This window comes from Zalophus californianus, chromosome 10, assembly GCF_009762305.2.
Source record: "Zalophus californianus isolate mZalCal1 chromosome 10, mZalCal1.pri.v2, whole genome shotgun sequence".
Classification (NCBI taxonomy): Eukaryota; Metazoa; Chordata; class Mammalia; order Carnivora; family Otariidae; genus Zalophus; species Zalophus californianus.
This window is the reverse complement of record NC_045604.1, coordinates 50,465,661-50,487,036: the sequence shown is the minus strand read 5'-3', so window position 1 is coordinate 50,487,036 and position 21,376 is coordinate 50,465,661. Positions and strand designations below refer to the sequence as shown.

General features: G+C 49.0%; 1 protein-coding gene across 2 annotated transcripts in view; it reads right to left on the bottom strand.

Annotated features, from left to right (window-relative positions):
- Positions 1-21,376, bottom strand: part of ASTN1 (astrotactin 1) — a 306,052-nt gene continuing 284,676 nt past the window's right edge. For both annotated transcript variants that reach the window (XM_027613431.2, XM_027613432.2), the window contains exons 19-23: positions 21,133-21,284; positions 19,915-20,050; positions 14,459-14,559; positions 5,014-5,197; positions 1-1,195 (exon numbers count right to left, since the gene is read on the bottom strand). In XM_027613431.2, the coding sequence (XP_027469232.1) occupies positions 958-1,195; positions 5,014-5,197; positions 14,459-14,559; positions 19,915-20,050; positions 21,133-21,284 (811 nt within the window). In that variant the 3' untranslated portion in view covers positions 1-957. The remainder of the gene's footprint in view (positions 1,196-5,013; positions 5,198-14,458; positions 14,560-19,914; positions 20,051-21,132; positions 21,285-21,376) is intronic.

The window sequence follows — 21,376 nt, the reverse complement described above, 5'->3', positions numbered from 1 at the left end:
CAGGCGTTGTCCCGGGAGACTGACGCGGGCATCCTAAAGAGAATCCAGGCATGTGATACATTGGTGGTCTGGAGAAGTTCATCCTGGAGGTACAGGAGTTTTTAGAGCAATCAGCCCTACTTCTTCTCTAGAATGTGACTGCTAACTAGTCTCCCAGATAGACCGTTTGGAAGGTGCATTTGACAGGTAGCATTTTGTTTCCTCTTAAAGATCTCACACTGTTTGGAGGAGAGGCAGAGATCCGCCAGAGGGAGATTTCATCCCAATCCTGTCTTAAAATGGGTGAGGACCTAAAAATCCCAACGACTTGCTGGGACCCGTAGTGGAGGCTCAGTTCACCTATGAGGTGTGAATCGAGCAGTAGGGAGGCCTGGGGTGGGGGGGGGAGGACCATGAGGGCTACACAGAGGCCACCCTCCCGATTTTCCCATTGTCATCTTTCTCTGTGAGCAGAGCTTAGGCTCCCAGAGTGAGATGCTTCCTGAGGAATGCTTGTGGCTGGGGCCTGAGGCCAGTCTGGCGACATTCTGGCCTCATTTCTGTCCCGAATTGTAATGGACTCAGGGATTCAGTGAGCCCAGGATGCCTTAACCTGATAGACCTTTCATGGGAAGCATGGCAGAACTCTTGAGCATTGTGATGAACCTCTTGGGAAAAAAAAATAAATAAATGAAACAAATGAGCTATAAAACAAGCCCCAAAGTAATCCCCTAAAGAGAAATGGCACTGCATGAGGCTGCTGGTTGGCAGGTCTACTGATCATGCAGATGGAGAACATCATACCAAAGAAGTTCCACAGGGAGCAAGGATCAGTTTCTCCCTGGTTTAGATATTGCCTCTCCCTGGTTTAGAGGTTTTAATGTTCCATTAAAAAATACTAAAAATCCACAGACCAACCCAGATGTTCCTCTCCTTGCTTCCTGCTTCCTTTTGGCAGCCACGTCTGGCCTCGTGGTGCTAGATGTCTTTGCTGTCCCCATAGTCGTTGTAAGGGACGCTCAGGGTCTGCTCTTCACATGTCTTCCTGAGGTCCCGGCTGAGCTCTGACCAGTCGAGTCCATAGGGCTTGATCTCGCTGTAGCGGCAGCCCAGGTACTTAAGGGAGCCTCGTCGCAAACTTATCTTGGGTTCCTGAAGGAGGCCATTGCACCAACTGCTGAGCTCCCCCAGCTGGGAAAGGATGAGGCCAGCTTTCCTATGGATTGAGCACGGAGGATACTTAGATTAGAAAGAAGAGAAGGCTGGGAAAGGCGCATAGGCACTATTAGAGTAAGACTTAAAACTCCCAGAGGGCAGAGTCTGGTGTGTCCTGCTTCCTGTTCTATCATGGGCACTCAGAACTCATAAATACCTGTCTAGCAAATGGATGGACGGATGGATGCAAGAACAGTCTGGCTGTGCAAAGTGGGACAGGCACCCAAGCAAAAGAGAGAAAAAAAAAAAAAGCCATAAGGAAAAATAAAGAAAAGAAAATAACTACTATTTTGGTGGGAATTTATGCCCTTTTAAAATCATAGAGTTGGCAGTTTTGAAAGACAAATCAAATCCATTTTCTTTACAGCCAGCAATTTACCATCATTAAATGACAAATAATGTGTTTGAGTGAATATTTCCCTTTTCCAGGCTATTTTAGAACTAAGCAGAAACAGCTGATATACTGAGCCTTGGAGGGTATCAAATGTAACTAATTATGCCCGGATGGAGGGCGCGACAGCGAAATATGGGTGAAGACAACAATGCCCTCTGTGCGCACTGACACAGGGCCCTTCTGGGGGGAAACGCAGACTCTCAGAGGCCCACATGACCTGATTCGTGTTCAGGTGGTCCCCTGCTCCACTCTGCCTTCTCCCTTGGAAAGCCAGGCGGCCATGGCCACTGAGACCCAATCCAGAGAGGGGGGAAAGAGGAGGGCTGTCGCAGATCGCCAGGGGGAAAGAGAAGCAGAGGAGAGCGAGGTCGCTCCAAGTTCGCACATGCTGGGGCGCAGTGATCCCTCCGGGCCAACAGGAGAGACGATGGTCTCTGTGTGCAGCCTGGGGAAGTTGGCTGTCCCCACAGTCGTCTTGCTGGTGCACAGCTTTCTTCCCTGTGCCCACTGCCAGTGTCAGAGACAGGGGCTCCTGTCGTCCAGCTGTCAGACCTCACCGGCTCTGAGCGACAGAGCAGCGTTCCCTCCCTCACTCAGCTCCGTCCCTCCTGTTCTTCAAACCCCTAAGTGCCCAGAGAGCCACAAAGTCTCTCTTCTTTGAATGAGCTCCTGTAAAATGCAGTTCTGAAAAAGCTCAATGAACAGCATCCCTTGCAGTATTTATCAGCTGCTCGGCTAACTTCTCATGTGAAGAACCAACTCTTTTCTAATTCGGTCACTGATTCTTTCCAGAAAATGGAAGTTTCTGCACTCCGTGGAGAATGACCTTTCAAAGAACAATGAGCACATTCATTTCGTTCCTCCCCTTCTGTCTGGCCGTGACTACCACCACGAGGGGGTGACCTCACCGCATTCCTGGGAGGACGCCCTGAGAGGGGCAGAGATGACCCTGGAGGAAAGGTGTGGAGATTCAGCAGCGGAGTCCGGGGGCGGAGAGAGTGAGAGGTTATCGGAGGGCAGTCGTATTTTCTCCCACTTCAGTGGTGGGTCAGAGGAAGTCAAACACTCTGCCTTCCACCTACATAGCATCTCCTGCAGATGGTCTCTCCTCCTCCTATTTGCCTCTGTGGTTTGGCCAAGCAGGCTTCCAAAAGTCGTCATCAACGGGACTTTGGTGGCCCTTCCTCTTAATTTATCCCACTACATGTCATTAGTTGTTGACAAATTCTTGGAAGGTGGAGGGAGAGGGAGCAAAGGCAGAATGAGGGCAGCATGTGCATCATCCTCAAGACAAGGACACAGGAAAAGAAAGGATTTGATTAGCCCATGGAGATTTTGTGGCTACTTTCATAGGTCACTTTAAAAAAAATAATTAATTTGGGTCTGCACTTGATCATCTCAGAGCCTGTGGATTTCTTCTTTCTTAGCAGCAACACAACCAGTGTTGTTGTCAAAGTATTTCAACCCTCAAGTCGATCTGGAGGCCTCCATGAAAGTTAAGGGAATGGATTTAACTGAACTGAGGGGGTCCTTTCTGCCTGCTCCCAGGGAGTGTGTAGCCCACAGAACCTTTTCTGTTCACGCTTATGACCAACTCCAAAGGTGGTGGATGCATTTCAAGGCAGAGGGCTTTTCCTTTCCTGCGGTTCTCCCCATGACACTGGAAAGTAAAACTTGATTTCCAGAAGCTAATGAAATTACACACTGTCTTTTAATACAGAGCCTTGAAAAACCAGCATCACACATGCCAGGGTCTCCAGGGAGAAGAGTCTGGGAAGAGAATGTCAAGTCAGCAGCACGCCTTACTTTTCAGGGAGATCCACACTTCTTCCCCTGCTCACTTTCTTTATTAACGAATTTTCCTTCTGACTCTTGAGTTACAAGAGAGAAATTTTAAAAGCAATCCTAATGCCCTTGGAAATCAAGATGATATATGCAATGTTAGTGCTATTCAAATTGTGACATTTATGTTCCCTAACCGAAAACTGTATATATACACTCAATAAATGTCAGAAGGAGGGAGAAAAGAAGGGAGGTAGCGGGGGGGGGGGGCAGAGTCAGGTGGGGGGAAAGGGAGCTAGGGAGAGAAGCAGAGAGAGGGGATATTAGGCATAAGTAATTATGAGGACAGGAGTAATAAGGTATGGAACAGAGAGGACATATCTTAATACATATCTACTTTGTAACCCAGGGTTTGCTTTCTCCTGAAACTGAGACAAAGCCAATGAAAAGTCCCTTATATGTTTCCCTCTGTGTCCTGGTCCACAGCCATGGCATCTGTTTGCCTGAGGACTATCAACCTTTATAATAACTGCAGGAAATAATCTATGGAATGCAAAGAGATTCTTCCTAAACTTACACATGAAATCATTACATTTCGGAAGATAATCCTAAACTTTCTCCTCCTTTCAAAAGTAAGAGAATTTCCTGTCCTGGGAATGTCCTGAACAATGGTCTTCTGGAGAGTTTATAATTTCAGGTGACGAGAAGCACACTGACACTGGGTCTCCCTCCAGTTCGATCAGCAGTCAGATAGATGGAACAACTTTTGGGTGATACTTTCGGGCAGCCTCTTGGCAGGAGTGCAAGAATTCTTTAAGTGCCAGAGAATTCCATTGTGTTGATTGTCTTCATTTGCTTTCCTTTTTTTCCCCCCCTAAAAATAGTCCATGCACTCCCCCCTTTTTTTTCTTTATGAATTCCTAAATAATTCAAGGAAGGCTCTTTCACTGAATCTGTCTGATAATTCCAGCATTTCCACCAAAATGTTTTTCTCAGAGCAGGAGTATGTAGCCATGATGAATGAAACAAAAGGAAGGTGGTAACTGTACACATTCTTCCAATTCCTCTTTCCAAGAATGCTATCTGTGTTGTAGAACCTAAAAGCAGTGGGTATTGAGTATTGAAAAGTCATAGCCTTGGGGCCAGGGAACTCTGGGAAACACTATACTGTCCTAACTTTGGCCAACATAGATGTCAAGGTGGATCTTGGCCACCCCCACATTGTCTTTCCAAAGGATGTGCAATTTAGCTTAAAACATGTCTATATAATGCATATTGTATATGCAAAGCTCATACACAATAAATAGTTTTGGATAACGATAACCTGTTTAATAAAATTCCTAATTTTCTTTCACAGCTCCTACCGTTTTTAGCATTTGTGTCAGCATGATAAAGAGGTGGGTAAAACAGGTCAAGGGCAAAGATTTTTTCAGAGTTCAGGAAATGTATTTATGACTTCCCTACTTAAATACAGCTTATCCAAACTAATCTATATGAACTGAGCTGTATAAAATCACAGGACTTACTTCTCGGAGCACCTAAGCTCACCCAGGAAATCTTTGTGAATCCATGGATGCAGTATGACAGTGTACAGAATTGCAAAGAGCCAACGTCTTTATAAAAGGCAATGGTGTTTGTGTTACCTGGGGCCTAATTCATCCTCACACCGCCAGGTGAATTCTCCAAAACTCTCATAGTGCTGGTTATAGTGGTAGAGGACTCGATGTAGGGTAGGGGAACCCAGATCCAGGAGGGTGTTATAGGCCGTCTGTTGCTCCTTCCCACTGGTATAGCCATTGAAGAGATTGTAGATCTTGTCTGCTATTTCTGAGGAGGGCAGAAAAGGCAAATAAATAGCATTTTAAATACATGTATATATACACACAACATATATGTGTGTACATGTATGGAGATGTGTGCATATCATATTTACACGTATACGTGTGTGTGTATGTGTGTGTGATGTTGCTTAAAGAATACTGAACCTGAAGCCTGGAGACTGTGGTTTGAGTAACTCACTTTTATCTCAGCCCCATTGGTTGTTGCTCTCTTTTCTAAAAAATGAAAACCTTCAAATAAATATCTTTGAGGTCAACTTCAGTTATAATATTCTTTGTCTTTACCCATGTTTCCTGAAAATACAGTGCCTGTGGCAAAAAGATGTCAGAGGAATACTTTATTGGCAAGTGCAGTCCCGGGGACGCTGGACGGAGGACAGAAGGAAATGAGGTGAGAAAGGAGGCTGAGGGGGATGTAGAGGGCGTGCTAAGGAGCAGGTGGTGTGCCTTGCAGGGGAGGAAGCTGCTGGATCCCCACCGGGCCATCCAAGGGGGGAATGGAAGACTTTATCTTCAGCTCCCCTCTCTGATTGCTCTGTGGGGACTTTTCACTTTTGCCCCACATGAGGCATTAGCAACCCTGCACTTCCAGGTCATAGATGCCGGGGTACCAAGTGGATCCTACAAAGGCACAGGGAAGCCTAGGGGGGCAGAAATTTGGCTCAGGGATGGAGGGAAGCACTGTGAGGTGATGCTTGAGCAACATGAAGAACGAGGAGTGGCCGCAGTCCCAAAAGCAACCCCCCCCTCCACTTACTGCAGGACTGCAAAGCCTTCGCTAGGGCTGCCCAGACCAGGTACGAAGACAAGCTTGCAGATGGGTGGTGACACAGAAGCAGAATCCAGTACATCCTGCACTCCAAATGAGTAATCTTTCAGTTTAATTTATAACTCTTAGATTTCTCCTCCAAGGCGTACATTGCTAACACCAAACTTGGTGATGTGGCAAAGTGGCAATGAATTTGTATAGCCTTGGCATTTTTTCCTATGGAGCTTGAAGCACTTTATCATTAAATGTTTTCATATTAAACCTGTCAGAGAGTAGATTTGTTCACATTTCCTTCCTCAACAGCTGGGAACTGAGATCTGTAGAGCAGAACTCTGCCTCCGATCCAGTGTTTAATCTGGGGATGAAGAAACTAAGTCTATAGGTTCCCAAGCCAGCACTTTGCCCGCTTGACCCCCTGGTCAGCCAAAAGGCATAGCAACCTGATTCCTTGTCACAGTTCCAAGTGAATTCTGGGCTGTTGGTAATTACAAAGTCATTGTTGCAGGGGTTTCTGGGTTGGAAGGAAGAAAATTTCTACCCCTACTCTGTCCAGACACTGCAATGATTTCCTTACTTTTCTATCTTGCCCATTGCCTATGAGGACGGGAGCTTACTTCTACCATGTCCTGAGTGGCTAGCACAGGGCCATACAACATAGTAGATTAAAAAAATGTTAGTTAAATGAATGTAATTCATGATCTTTCCAGTGATATCTCTCCATCCCAGGCTCTACCAATCCTTTAGCAACCAAACTCTTGTAGCCAGCACTTTAACTGCATTATAAATAACTTTGGTTCAGAAATCCATTTAGATTTTCAAGATTTTTAAATTCTCAGGTTGTTGAAATAGGATCAAGAGATAAAGTGGATGGTGCCTTAGAACATAAAGATCTATGGTATCCCCAGTTACTTATTAATGGCCTACTGATTATCAAGAACTTCACATATGTGAACTCCAATCCTCATACCAACACTGCCAGATGGATATGAATGTCCCTCTCCTCCACACGAGGACATTCAGAGAGAGGCCAGGTCACCTACCCAAGGTCATATAGCCAACGGGGGCTGGAGTCAAGATTTAAAACCATGTCTATCTTCCACTGCTCTTTTGTACCAGTGCTCAGGGGATGGTAGTGTTTGGCCAATTTAAGAAGATATAGGAGGCAGAGTCTTGCGGGATGCAAATCCGGGGTGACTATTTCTCGTAGAGGACTTGTCCTCGTTGGCCCATAGATGCCAAGTAAGAGGGAGTCCTGGTAAGTATGCAGGGGACCTCTTGTTCCCAGAGTTGAGACAGACAGAAGCAGAGAGACTATTCTCAGAGCTGTGTTGTTTTCAACTGGAGGAGTAGTACATGTACTGAGAGATGAAAGACCAGGGGAGGAAAAATGTGGGCGATCAGACCAGAACCCAGATAGGAAGGTCTGGGGTTCCTTTTCCCAGGCTTTTCATTGATGCCTCTCTGTTCCTATTTCTAGTGATGGGAATAGCATCCCAGACCCCGGGCCCTGGTTATAACTATCCCTGCCAAGGAACAGAGACGGCTGAGGATGTGTTTTCCGGAGTATTTACTATTCTCATAACACGACGGTAATATCTAGCTAGAGAAGGCTGATGCTTCCCACTAGCAGCAGCACGTGTGCCTGAGATCAGGTGGGAAAGGCCCGGGAGCCACCATAAACCTCCTAAAACCAAGATAATCTAACTCCGGGGTGTGCTTACAAGCCGACATCAGTAAATGGGATGCTATATTCAGAAGGATATACGCTAGGTTCCTAGTGCATGAGTATTTCTGGTTCCTCCTATTTCCACTGCAAAAATTTAGAGATATTATTTCATTAGCTTAAACGGCATCTCAGGAAGTCACTAACTCAGAGAATGGAAAAGAACACAAGATATTTTTAGTTATCATTTTACCCAGTTTTCAGCTTCATAGAAGTCTTGGGCTATCCAAAATAGGGGTCTGTCTTCCCTGTCTTTAAAATACATGATGTTCAGGAATAGTTAAAATGCACGTGGAGAGATGGCGGGGAGTCTACAGACGTGGCCCCAACATGGAAAAGGAAAGCTGAGTTATTAGTTATTAGAAGGGAGGCAGTACCTCTCAGGCAGCAGAATAAACCATCAGGGTGGGGACTGAAGCCCTCAGACCCAGAGGGTGGTTAAGAACTGACGCCATGACATATATGAAGGTGGGCTCTACCACACCAGCTGTGTGGCTTTGGACAACTTACTTAACCTCTCTGGGTCTTAGTTTCCTTTTCTGTTCAATGATGGTGAATGATATACACCTTCCAAGATTAGGGTGAGACTAAAAATGACATTAAATGTGAAGCCTTTCTGCAGCACAATGTCTGGACCCAAGAAACATACCTTTATTCATTCACTCAATACAATTTTTCCTGAGGGCTTACCACGGGCTCGATGTTTTTCTAGGCACTTGGGCTACCGCGGGGAGAAACTGACAAAATTCCTCACCCTTGAGGCACTTACAGTCTAGTGAGAGGAGGCATTTCGGGAAGCAATATACATCGCCAATACAATATCCTCTGTGAGGAAGTGGCAGGAAGTCAGGCAGGAGAAGGAAGCATGGGAGTGTTGGGTAGGACACTGAGATTTTAAGCAGGGTAACCGTGATAGGTCTCGTTGAAGAGACAACCCTGGGGCCGAGAGCTGGAGGGAGGAAGGGAGGAGATGAGCTGCAGGACTCTGTGGGGAAGAGCACGCCAGGGAGAAGCAAGGCCAGCAGAGAGCTCCCAGCCTCTGGGCTGTGTATTTGAAAAGAGCAAATAAGCCACAGTATTTGGAGTAAGATGAGTTGAGAGGAGAACCAGACAACCAGGAGATGTTATTTTATTATTATTATTTATGATGATGATTAATGGAACTCGTTCTCCAGGAGATCATGCTTTCCCCAACGCCATGAGAGAGACACTGAAACATGGGAGTCCAAGAGACTGGGGCAAATAGTCTTATTTGAATGAGAGGAGTGACTCCGGGGCAGAAGGAAGCTTTCTTATACCCCAGCAGTGGCTACAAAATTTACTATGAAATGAGAACCCTGGGAGGCATCCACACTACCTAAAACCTCCCTTGATGCTATAACAAAAATCCCCTGAACGGAAGTCCTAAGTCACCATTTTCATTAGTTCCTGGGTGGGGAGGGCTGAGACGTTAGTCTGTCCCCACAGTAAAGTAACTGACTACAGAATTCCCTATGAAAACCTGAGGGCAATGATCCTTATCATTCCTGGCACTGTCTACACCACAAGGTCCCCTCTCCCACCCCCAGCCCGTCCGCCCTCCCTGTGCAGCCCCTCCCCAGGCTGGTCTGTGCTACCTTCACACCCGTGACTCTCAACCTCAGGAATCAAACTTGATTCTCCACCTGGAAGGCCTGTGAAAACACAGATTGTTGGCTCCCTCTGGAGTTCCTGATTGAGTAGGTCTCAGATGGAACCTGAGAACGTGCCTTTCTGACAAGTTCCAAGGTGATGCTGCTGCAGCTTAGAGAACCACTGCTCTATATGAATTCATTCTCTCAAGAATTTCCTTGCTTCCTCTGGGACCAGTAATATGGCAAACAACTCTCCCTTTATCCTTGACCTTGGCAAACACTCTTCCTTGCCTCCGTGTCCCTGTGTTGGCAGAAACTTGCCTGAAGCATTCGTCCACACAGAGGAATCCTCCCATGCCCCAGGCCCTCAGCCTCTCTTGACCTCCTGCAAACAATTTGCTGTTCTCTGTGTATATATGTAAGAGTCCCCCCACCTTAAAAACTCACCTGCCTCTTCCTATTTCCCCCAGCTCACTTCCTGGCCATTCTTCTACATCCGTGGAAAAACCTGGCATCTCGTTCATTCTCCACTTCATTTCTCATCACTATTTTGGGTGAATTCACTGTCCATATGAAAGACCTCTTTAAGACTAGAACCACCCCACCCCGCCCCCCAGCTGCCAAGAGTCAGTCATTGTCTGAAACCTTCTCCAGCTTTGAAACAGTAAATCCCAACACCACATATGGTGAACACAACCTCCTTTCAAGCCTCCTGTACTTCCCTCCATCAGATCTGTCCTTCAGCCCCCAGGTCTTTTGGCTCCACCACTCCCTCTGGGCATCAGCTCTGTATCTACATCCTTCTCTACCTGACATAATCCACAGGGCCCATGGCCTGTGCCCTCAACCATCTTGCTCCATCCTTGGCCTCTTCTGTGTCTTCATCTAGGATGCTGGGGTCTGCTGGGGGACAGTCCAAGCCATTGAACTAGGCGGTTCTGCTCAGCCTGCCTTGGCATGACTTTTTTCTTTCCTGCTCCAAGCCATCAGCAAATCCTTTTGGTTCTACCATCAAAATAATTTAAAACCAAACCACTTCTCGCCACCTCTCTCATGAGCATCCTCTCTCCTCTGTCCCTGCCATTGCCTTGGCTCCCCACTGGACCTGCTACTTGGAGTCCGCTTTCAGCACAGCAGGTGAATGAGCCTGTGAAATGCTAAGCCCGATCATGTCCCTCTTCTGCTTGAAGTGCTCAGTGCTTCCCTGCTTAGTCCCAGGCCGAGTCCCCATCCCTGCACTGGGCCCCTGGGAGCTCATCTCCACCTTCTCTCTTCTCCATCCCTTGCCACCACAGGGGCCTCCTTTCCCATCTTCAAACACACCAGGCATCTCTGTTGTTCCTCTATCTGGAATGATCTTCCCCAGGGTATCTTTGTGTCTTCCTTCTTCACCCTCTTCCCAAACCACGCCAGTTAAAATGCTGCCCTGTGCACTGCTTATCCCATTTCCCTGCTAGTCAGTCTCCATAACATTCATCACCATCTGAAATATTTGTTTTACTATCTGTTTTACTATTTGTTTTGTCCCCCATGCTGAAATCTAAGCTCCAGGAGGCAGGGGGTTTGCCCCCTAATGCCTAGACCAGGTATTTAGTCGGGGCTTAATATGTGTGGTATGATTTGGTGCATTTATGAAATCTGATTACACAGTTTTTGAAAACAAATTCTGAGTCCAATTATTGTTGTTTCTGTAGTATCTAATCCCAGGGCTCAATAAGTGCCAGAGGAAGGAAGGGACAAGAATTTATGTTTGGCATCAGGAAAGAAGGATGGATGCTGGGGGGAGTGATGGATGAGAGCTGGCCTTCTCTTCGCGAAGCTTCACAGAGAACTCTTGCAAGGCCATGCCCCTGCCCGGAGATGAGGCTGGTCTTATCACTGACACGAGCTTGTTCTTCCCCGGGAAGGACGCTCTCAGTAGAACACGGGTGGCAACTCACTTGCTCAGTGGCTTTAGTGTCATGATGTGGTAAAATTCTTCATAGAAAGTATCTGGTTTAGGAAAAGTATTCATATAAGGAGTAGTCTGGCTTCCTGATGGATCATTAGGAGCTGAGGTCATCCTCTGGGTCACTTAAAAGCTAATTCCCATTTGTTGTCAGGTTTAAACTCAGACCCAAGTAAGTTATATTTATGATCACCATTTGGGTTTGAAGGAGGCAAAGCATATGGTTTTTCGGTAGAGCTGCTAGAACTGTATTAATTTGTGAGGATCCCCTCAATGAGTCCACCTCATTAACCTGCACGTTTGCCCTGTACAGGACTCCCTCCTGGTGGAAGAGCAAAAGCACATGGGGATGCTACCTCATTCTCTCAGCATGAAATTGACTTTTCTGTGCCCAGCTGGTCCGCTGGGATTTCAGATACTCTTCTTTGTCGGGGAGCCCACGTGGGCGGAAGCACATCTTGATTCACTTTGGGGGCTGGAATTAACCCAAAGGAGCCCCACAGAGAAACAGAATAGCGGTCTTTCCAAGGCACACTACTCTATGTTGACCCCTCTTTACTCCAGAGTTGCTGTCTGTCCATCTATTTCTGCAGGTAGCAAATCTACCTGCTCATCACCTCCCTGATGCCCCACCACCAGCCTGCTGCCTATTGAGCAGGCAAGTCCAAGGTGCCTACTGTGGCCGGCAAAGACACAAGCAAGTTCTCCAAAACAGAATTAGCTGGGGCACCTTCTCATCACCTGCTCCTCTCTGGCTTGGAGTAAGAAATCAACAGATGATGACCTAAGGGTACCAGGGGACCTCTCCAGACAGCCTCTCATCTGAGGGTTTTCAACCCCAGACTCTGCTTTCATTAAGGGATTTCGAGACCTTCAAAAGTCATTTGGTCCATACCCTATAAGCCAGGCAGCACTCACTCCGGGGAGAAGCACATCTGTCTTATACGTAAAGGTCTCCACTCCACTGGAACGTCCCAGTGGATTCTAATAATCCTGAACAGGAGAATTTTTTTTTTCTACCTAACTTGAATACTCTTTTTTTTTTTTTTTTTTTAATGTAGGTCTTTTTTTCATTCAGAGACAAAGAAAGGTTTTCACTCTTTTACACAATGACCTTCTAAATATCTGATTTAACATCGTGGGCAAAATGGGAATTGATGTCAAATAATGAGTCTGAGTGCTGTCTCTGTTCAGTGCTCACTTTGTGACCCTGGTCAGCTGTTCACTCGACTCTGCATCTCATTTTCCGCATCTATACAATGGGGGCAGTATTCTATCCATTCAGTAAATCCTTATTGGGTCCCTATTAGAAAGCAGACTCTGCATGGTTAGTGGCAGCATTTCCAAATTAACAGAAACATTGATGCTGGAATTCTAGGCTGAGCCAGTTTCAATCAGGGAAATATTGTGGCTAAGCACATTGCTGGTACCCCTGAAATCATTATGTCCCCTGACTCCTGCTGTATCAGGTTGACTACGAGGGGCATGATGTTAGAATATATCCTTCCTAGCATTTACTGAACAGTTACTATGGGATGGGCACTTAAGAAAATACTGTAAATTCACTCATTTAATTCTTACTAGAATCATATCAGGTAGGGTACAATTATCCCTTCCCCCATTTTATAGAGTAGTAAACTGAGAGATGATGTGAAGTGAACTGCTCAAGGTCAAGTACATAGCAGGGCAGGAATTTGAAGCTGGATGGTCTGACTCCAGAGCCTAAGATTGTCTGTAACCAGTCAGTCACCATGCTGCCTTCCTTCTAAGTGTTAGGGACACAATAGTGAGTAAACCAAACCAGACTCTGCTCTCCTGGAGTTCACTGTCCAGTGAGGTAGATATTGAACACACGATTCTAATAACAGAGATGAATGTGCTGAAGTAAAGTAACATGATACTGTGAGAACATCTAGCAGTTGCCCTTGACCTCTTCACTGTCCTGGGGAAGGGACACTTGACCCAAAATCTGCAGGCTGAGAGGAGCTAGTTAGTTAATCAGGGGTGGGGGTGAAGGGTGTTCAAGGTAATGAGACGGACATGTGCAAAGGGCCGGTGGTAGGAGTGGGAATGGTGTGGAGGACCTGAGAAAGGCAGTGAGGCTGAAAGGCAGAGATCGATGGGGAGAGTGGATGAGAAGAGGCTGGAAAAGTGGGCGAGGGTCACCTCATTTAGGTCCTAATGTGTCTGTTAAGTATTTTGGTCTTTGTCACAAGAAGAATGGCAATCCATTAAAGAGTTTTAAGAAGGGGTCTTAATATGATCAGATTCCTGAGTTGAAAAGAACAGTGTCCCACACATTAAATGAGGCGATAAATGTGAGAATCCTTCCAGAAGCTGTAAAGTGCTACAACATTGGTGATTTTAGTTAAGGTAGGTCTGGGCACTCTCTCCCCTGTGATCTTGCATCACCGTGTGCACCCCTTGATCGCTGTGGGCTTGTGCCCCTCATGGGCAGCCTGATACACTTGGAGAGTCAGGAGTCAGGAGTCAGGAGCCATCTCAGGCAACGTGAGGAGCCAGCAATCGGCTTGGCCACACTGTTTCCCTTTCTGAAGGGAAGGAAACCTGAAACCTGCATGCCTGAGCTCTCTGCGATGGCCCATGTGTCCGCTCAAGTGCAAATCAGTCCCTGGAGAGCCCACAGTGGTTGGTCGGAGCCCTGTTCTTGGTGTGAGAGCCGCGCGGAAGGGATGCCCAAGATGGCCAAATCCTGGTTGTGGATGGCATGTGCTAAGCTTCAGAGCAGGGGACACTATCAAGACCCGCCAAGGGGCATCGGGAGGAAAGGGAGTTCCCGCAAGTGTGCTGTTTGCACAGATGTCCACATCTGTAGCCTTTCTATGTTTTAATTCAAAAGAACTCTGCTGATGTACACACACATATGAAGAGAGGAATCCCAAAGGCAAAGGTCACGGGACTCCACCATGTACCTAAGCACCTCGTGTGTTACTGTGCGTGCCCGGGGCTTTTGCCAGTGTGTCCTCCCGGCTCCCTGCCCCCCAGTGTGTGAGATAATGGGATACCATGAGGATCTCTGCCGGAGGCCGAGGTGGAGTACTCCCAGATACGTGCCTTGAATTCTCCCCCTTCCCCGTGGAACCCCAGGTTGTTCTGTTTGACTCCCTAGATCTCGCTTCCGTCATGGCGAGGGGAGGCCCCTGGGGTGTCCCTCTGCAGTCTCTGCTGTCACTTACCCTGGGCCTTGACATCGTCCACCACAGGGCAGGGGGTCTTCACGATCACGTCGCTGGGCCTGGAGCGCCGTCCGGTGTTGTCCACTCCCCACAGGGTGAACCTGGCAGACGGGGGAGGGCGTCATTAGCAGAGAGAAGCTGAGGCCCGGGCTGATGGCCATGCTGAGCTGGGGCGGGTTTGCACCAGGGCACAGAGCAGGGGTTCTCAACGTGGGGCCCTCAGACCCACAGAATCAGCATCACCTGGGGACTTGGTAGCAATGAAAACTCTCCCGCCCAACCCCAGACCAACTGAGGCAGGCTCTCACAAGCCTTCTAGGTGAGTCTGATGCCACTTACATGCTGATGGCACCGGAGCCGAGGGAAGGAGTAGAAACCTGGGTCAGAACTCGGGTTGGGTTTGAAGCCCGGCTGCTGAGAATGTGATGACATGCCTGGGGGCAGGGCCGGGACCACACCTGGGGACTCCGTGGGAAGCCTGGCCTCCTGGCTGTCAGGCAGGTCTGGGCCAGCACTGGGCTTGCCCTCCTCCCTACACCAGGCGGCTCAGTTCGTCCCACTGGCCTCTCCTCCTTGGTTCAGATCTACCTTCTTGCCTGGTACGAAATCCCGCCCTGACCTTGCGACCAAATTCCAGCACCCTGCAATGTTTCTCTCCCTGCCACCTCCTCTTCTCTCCTCCTCAGTCTGAGTGGGCTCTTTGCATCACACCAGCCCCACACAGCTTCCCAGGGGCTGCCTGGATCCCTAGTAGTGGCGCCCCCCGGAAATGTTTTCATCTCTGGTCCTCCCACACAACTGATCGGCCCAGCTGGTATGTACTGTTTCTAGAATTGTGGCTGAGGCCACCAAACTGAAGCTGGGGCATCTGTCTGGAACCTTGCTCTGTTCCTGAGTCTTGTCCTACAACCCGGGTCTCAGGCCAGGTCTCAACTCCTTCCTCTGCCTACCTACTCCAGACTCTCTTGAGCTAAGGTTCTCAGGGATGGGCCCAGAGGCAGCCAGGACAGCCTGCAGACCTGCGCCTGCCGTCTGGGGTTCCCACACATGGACACGGTTCCCCCCCACACACACCTCTGTCACCACCATGGAGCAGGAGTGCTAGGGAGAGAGAAATGAGAGCCTCGAAGGATGGCCACCATCCTGCAAGCCGTGCTGGGACCGACCTCTAAGGTCCGAGTGAACCCCTCTCTCTCACAAGAGACGCTGATGCGTGGGAGGTCCGACTCCCCCCTCCAGAGGTGGGCCACCTCATCTTTGCGGCAGACTCTGCCCTGACTCCACCGGGGGCAGGCAGTTCTCACCAGAGTCGGGAGATAGGAAGCCGCTTCTCTCCCGCACCAGTGCACGGGCACCCTGCTGCTAGCGCCGGCGGGCCCCCGCACCGGGGCTTCTCTTCCTTCCTTGCCCCTCCCCACCCACGTGTCTGAGCCCGCGCTCCTGTGTCCCTGGCCTGGTTTCTGTGGCTGCGATCCAGCCCGCCCGGTGTGCTATCCTCTGTGAGACAGCTCTGCCTTGTCCTTTCCTCTCCACCTTCCAGGGTCCTGAGCACGGCCAGCGCTGCAACCTGATGTGAGGCTGCCCACCTGTCTGTTTAACGTCACCTGCCCTAGACAGTCTGCGGCTGGGCTCCAGCCACTTTTTGTGACCCACCATTACTTGGCCCTTTAATTTCTAGCAGAGTCCCTGGACTGAGATGAGAAATGTCCTGAGCCTCAGGCACCGAACTGGCTATCAGAGGGACCCTCTGCCTCGGTGCCCGGGAGCCTGGGACGTGTGACCCCCCACAACGCCCACCCCGGCTGCCCCCACTCCTGCGGGCAGCTTCGCTGTGTGCCCTCCTCGTGGTAAGCTCCTCACTAACTCGATCGGATCCCGAGCTGGAATGAAAATAAATGCCTGTGCTTAAGTGAATTCTCACATTACTCTGACGGGGCAATTAGTACAAAAGTTAGGGTCCTGAGCCCTACTATTTCTAATAGCAAAGCAAGGTGTTAGGAAAGAAGCTGCTCCCCCTAACCTCCTGAGCAGAGACGGTCCTTATCCTAAGAGCTCTTCCTCAGCGGGCCGGCCCCATAGGCCCTGGAGGGACGCTGACAGCAGCCAGCTTAAATGGACCACCAAAGCCCAGGGGGCACTTTCCATATTTTCGTGGGGAAGGACTGCTCCGTTCATGGTCAGCATTCCGGTTTCCACCGGCGAGCACTCGTAGGGCAGTAAGAAGGTGAGCTGGAATGAGGACAGGAGAGGGAAGCCTGACTCCCCAGCCGGAGGGCTAATGGTGGGAGTACGCTTGCCGCCTCGCCCAAGACTTGTGGGCCCTTTCCACCGCCACCTGGCTGGATTGTTCAGCTCGTCCTTAGAGTCTGTGATGACACCTGCATGGTGTGTGTGTGGGTGTGTGAGAGAGCGAGGGTGAGAGTGCGTGTGAGACAGAGGGGGTGTGTGGGTGTGAGAGCGAGAGAGAGTGTGTGGGGTGTGAGTGTGTGGGTGTGTGAAAGTGAGCGTGAGAGAGAGTGTGAAGGTGTGTGAGAGAGTGTGCGGCGGGGTATGAGTGTGAATGTGAGTGTTTGAATGTGTGTGAGGGTGTGAGAGTGTGTGTGTGAGAGGGTGCGTGAGTGGGTGTGAGGGTGCGCGCACGTGAGAGTGTGGGGGGATATGAGAGTGTGTGAGGGTGTGTGTGTGAGTGAGAACCGACAAAGCCTGGCTCCGGCTCCTGAAACGTGGTGTGCAAGGAGCACTCTGGCCCCCGTGCCCAGGGCTGGCTGCCTCGTGGGCTACTCTCACGCGTCCCTGCGCACGTGTGGCGGTTTCTGCTGAAGGCTCCAAGTTCCACTCCCCCCCCTTTTTTTTTTAAAGATTTTATTTATTTGAGAGAGCGAGAATGAGAGAGAGCACATGAGAGGGGGGAGGGTCAGAGGGAGAAGCAGACTCCCCGCTGAGCCGGGAGCCCGATGGGGGACTCGATCCCGGGACTCCAGGATCATGACCTGAGCCGAAGGCAGTCGCTTAACCCACTGAGCCACCCAGGCGCCCCATCCACTCCCCTTTTCCGAACTGTCCGTCGGCTCCCGCTCGCTCCCAAAGGCAGTAGTTCCTCCTGTGAGCACAGGCTGGGACGAGGGGCGTGGGCTAGAAGGGGAGTCACCTCTCTGCTCGGGCCTCAGTTTCCTTCTCTGTAAACTGAAGATGTCGAACCAGACACACTTTAAGATCCCTTTCAACCAGGGAATTAAATGTTTTTGTACTGTGGACCCAGAATTCTCTCAATCGCACAGGCTGACAAAATAAGCCAGCTACGCTGAAACGCCCTTCCACCTCTGTGGAGCCCAGGTGAAGAGCCAGCTCCACGCTTTCACGTGAGGAAATGAGATCATGCGGCTAGATCCTTCTGGTAGCCTGGAGTGGCTGCGGAGTGAGAAGCAGTCAGCGAAGAAAACGCAAACCCTGATTCAATTCTTAACCACCGCCACAACCCAGACAACCAGCTTGCGACTCTGTGTTGCTGAAACTCAGTTTCCTCAACTATGACATGAGAGCAAGACCCCAACCTCACAGGGTCCCCGAGGGTTCCCAGGGGCTCCTGCACCCAGTAAGCACCCCATAAGTGAAGGCCGAACCCTCCCTTTTAATGATAAGGAAACTTCGTTGCAATCCTGCTTACAATGACTAGTGCTTAGAAACAGAACCAGGCTGGGGGCCATGTGTTTCCAGCAATTAATCCGGGGCTCTGTCCTCCTACCAGGCTCTGAAGGTCTGGCTTCAAGCTACAAGGAGGCCCGGCTCTCCCAGGCCCTCGGAGGCTCTCTTCGCGTGATCTGCAGCGCCACCTAGTGGAGCTCCATCTAGCCGGCGGCTTCTTCCCTCCGCCCCAAGCACTCTGACTTCATCGTCAACACAGACAGAAAGCTGGTGCTTTACGAGACTTAAGAGGGCAATGCTGGAAGTTCACCAAAGACTGCAGAGAGGGAGAAGGTATCAGTCTCAGGGCTTTGATCAGGAAATGTGGCCAAATCAGGCCAACGTGAGGAGGGTCCCAAGATGGGTGAGGGCTGGTTCACAGGAATTTCAAAAGTCCTAATTAACAGCTGTGACTTAGTGACAGGAATTAGGGAGCTCTTATTATAAGTGAGAATTCCAGTTTCACTGAGTTTGAGGCATTTTACCGCACCGTCCTTAATCTTTCCTCCTTTTGCCTATTTCCCCTCCTCATAAAGGGCTACACCTGCCCAATAGCAAGAGAGCTGCTAAAAATCCTAAGTTGGTCAGCTTTCCCTTGTCGTGGAACCATCCTTTCCATTGCTCTGTATTTTCCAGCTCCTCTAGAATATCCCTTGTCTTGACATATTTTACTAGTATGGCTCCCTAGTTACAACTCTTTCCAAGATGGAAGCCATTCAGCCTGAGCATCTCGTTCATCTTGCAGTCAATGCCACTCACATTTCTAGTGCTTTTCACCTTTGAATTCTTTACCTGTGGAAATGGAGATGATTTATTCTGGCTACTCTGACTCTATTCCTGTGACCTCATCTGTAAACTGTAAACTGTTTTTCATACCAGTGGGGTCAAAAGGTCCCAGAACTACATCACCAGGAATTCTGCCTTGCCCGCCCTCCCTGTTTTCCCATCATGACTTAGATTCCCTCAACCTCTCTCCTCTCACAAGAGCGTCTTTAATGTTTCTGCTTCACAACTATTTTACTATTGTTCCAGGAACACAGGGAGAAATGAGGAAGCACTCCCATAGAGAACAGGGCTGTTCCAAGTGCCATGAGATAGGAGTCCACCATATTATCCTTGGAGAAAAATGCTGCCCATCTCTACCTCTATAAACTATTTCAACGTCACTGGAGCTAGCTTTCTAAAGCTGAGTTCTTGCTATTCTATTATTTCATCTAAAAAAATTAATAATCTCCCTTGACTTAGAGTATTCAGTCTCTTTTTCCAGAATCACTTTCTTCCATTCCCTTTTACTCACCATCTGCTTCCACTCGATTGGACTACTTGCTACTCACCTTCATGCCTCTTTGCTTTTGCCCTTGCTGGTTCCTCAGCCTGCTCTGCCTTTTCCCACATCACTCTACATACCGAAATTCTACACGACCCAAGTGAGTGATGTCCACTCTAATTAGAATTAGCCCTTCCTTTCCCTTCTCTTTCTACATGTTCCTTGTTCTTCTATCTAGCCTCTATGTCTTCCTATCGGATGTTAAATTTAGCTCTTTGTATATTTCCTTTCTGTGTTGCAAACTCTTTGAAGGATGGGGCTCTCTTGTCTTTCTTAATCCTCCCTTTCCGGTCCCTAGAAAGTTCTCTATAACGCCGATCAGGGTAAGACTTGAGAAACTCAAAATATTTCTCTGAGTTTCTGAAGGAACTCAAACACAAAAAGGAAGGAGCTCAGAGCCTCGGGACGTTCAGGGTAAGGAAAAGCCAGGCAGGCATGTGTCACTCACATGTAGATGGTGTCCGGTTCCAGACATCGAATGATCAGAGAGATAGTGGTGAGCTGCTTGTCTGGCACCTGAGCAGGCATGGCACAAGGAGACTTTGCTCCGGAGATGATGTCGTCCACAAAGCTCAGTACTGTTTCTGCTCCGGGTGGGGGAGGGGAAGGAATGGAAAAGGCCATGAGAAAGAGTGCTGGCCAAGCAAGGAGATGGCATCAGTTCAATGAGAACTTAACATTAGAACTGCTTGGTCCCCAGTCTTCTCAAATTCCTAGTAGAGAAAAAAGACCTAGAAGGAATTTTCTTTTCTGTTTCATGTTTAATCAATTTAGAGCCATTTGTCCGGAGTGAGTTCAGACACAACTACGGCAAGATGTACACACATGTGTGAGCTCTTTCATGAAATGTTCTTGGCAAGGGTAGGGAGCAGCTGCTGAGGGCAATGGTCCCTGCCAGCCCTTTGCAGTACCTGTGTGCATCAGGGACAGGGCCTTGGGAGGAAGCAGGAGACGGCTCCCCATGCCTGAAGGCCGTGCTTATGTCTCCCAGCCTCGCTGACCATTTTCGCAGAGCTTATTCACCCTGCATCAGACTGTGGACGCCACCATCCTGTGGGGTACCACACTCATGCGTAGGTTTTAGGGATGATTTATGTTGACCTTTCCCTACATGTAGGCAGCAAAATACTAGGGCATGGAACATTGTTCATGGGGTGTTTCCACTTCTTGAAGACGTCCCTCTTCTAGCTGGACCTGACAACTGCAGAGTTTGCTTTAGGACAAGACATGGGGTAAGCACATCTGTTTGCGCATGCTTTTGCCCAGAGGGGGGTTACTAGCAAAGGAATTTTTTTTTTCCTGTAATCATGGCAGTGGTTAGCACAGAATTGTTTCCTAATTGTGGGCTAGGATAACTAGCGTACTGTATTGTTGTTTCTTTGTGAGTGTGCCTAGAGGCAATGAAATGGACACCTCTTTAATAAACAAAAAGAAAAACAAAATCAAAACAAGACTTTGTCAGATGCTCACCATGCAAAAACTCTTAAATGGACGAGATGGCTGTTCTTGCTTCCCCACCTCCGGCCCCCCCCGCCCCCCCACCCCCACCCCCGCACTGCCCTTGGACACCGGGGACCCAGAACATAGGCCAGGAGGCAGGACGTTTTCCTTTTCTCTTCTTTTTACCAATGGATTAAGATGAGCCCATGAAGTTGGAGAGGCTCACCTGTCTCCACTTTGGAGTGGTCCATCCTGTCAGTGACCTTTTCCTGACGGATGAGGTAATCTACAATCTGCACCCCGATTGGAGGCTCTGAGTGTTCCCACTCTAGGACCACGAGGGTGCTGCTGGGCTCATGAACTGTGGAGAGTCTCAGCCTGAGTGCGAGACAGGAAGAGACATGACATGGGGACCTGTTGGGTCCTGCGATGCCCTTCTGATACTGGCCACCTTCTCAATTGTTACACCC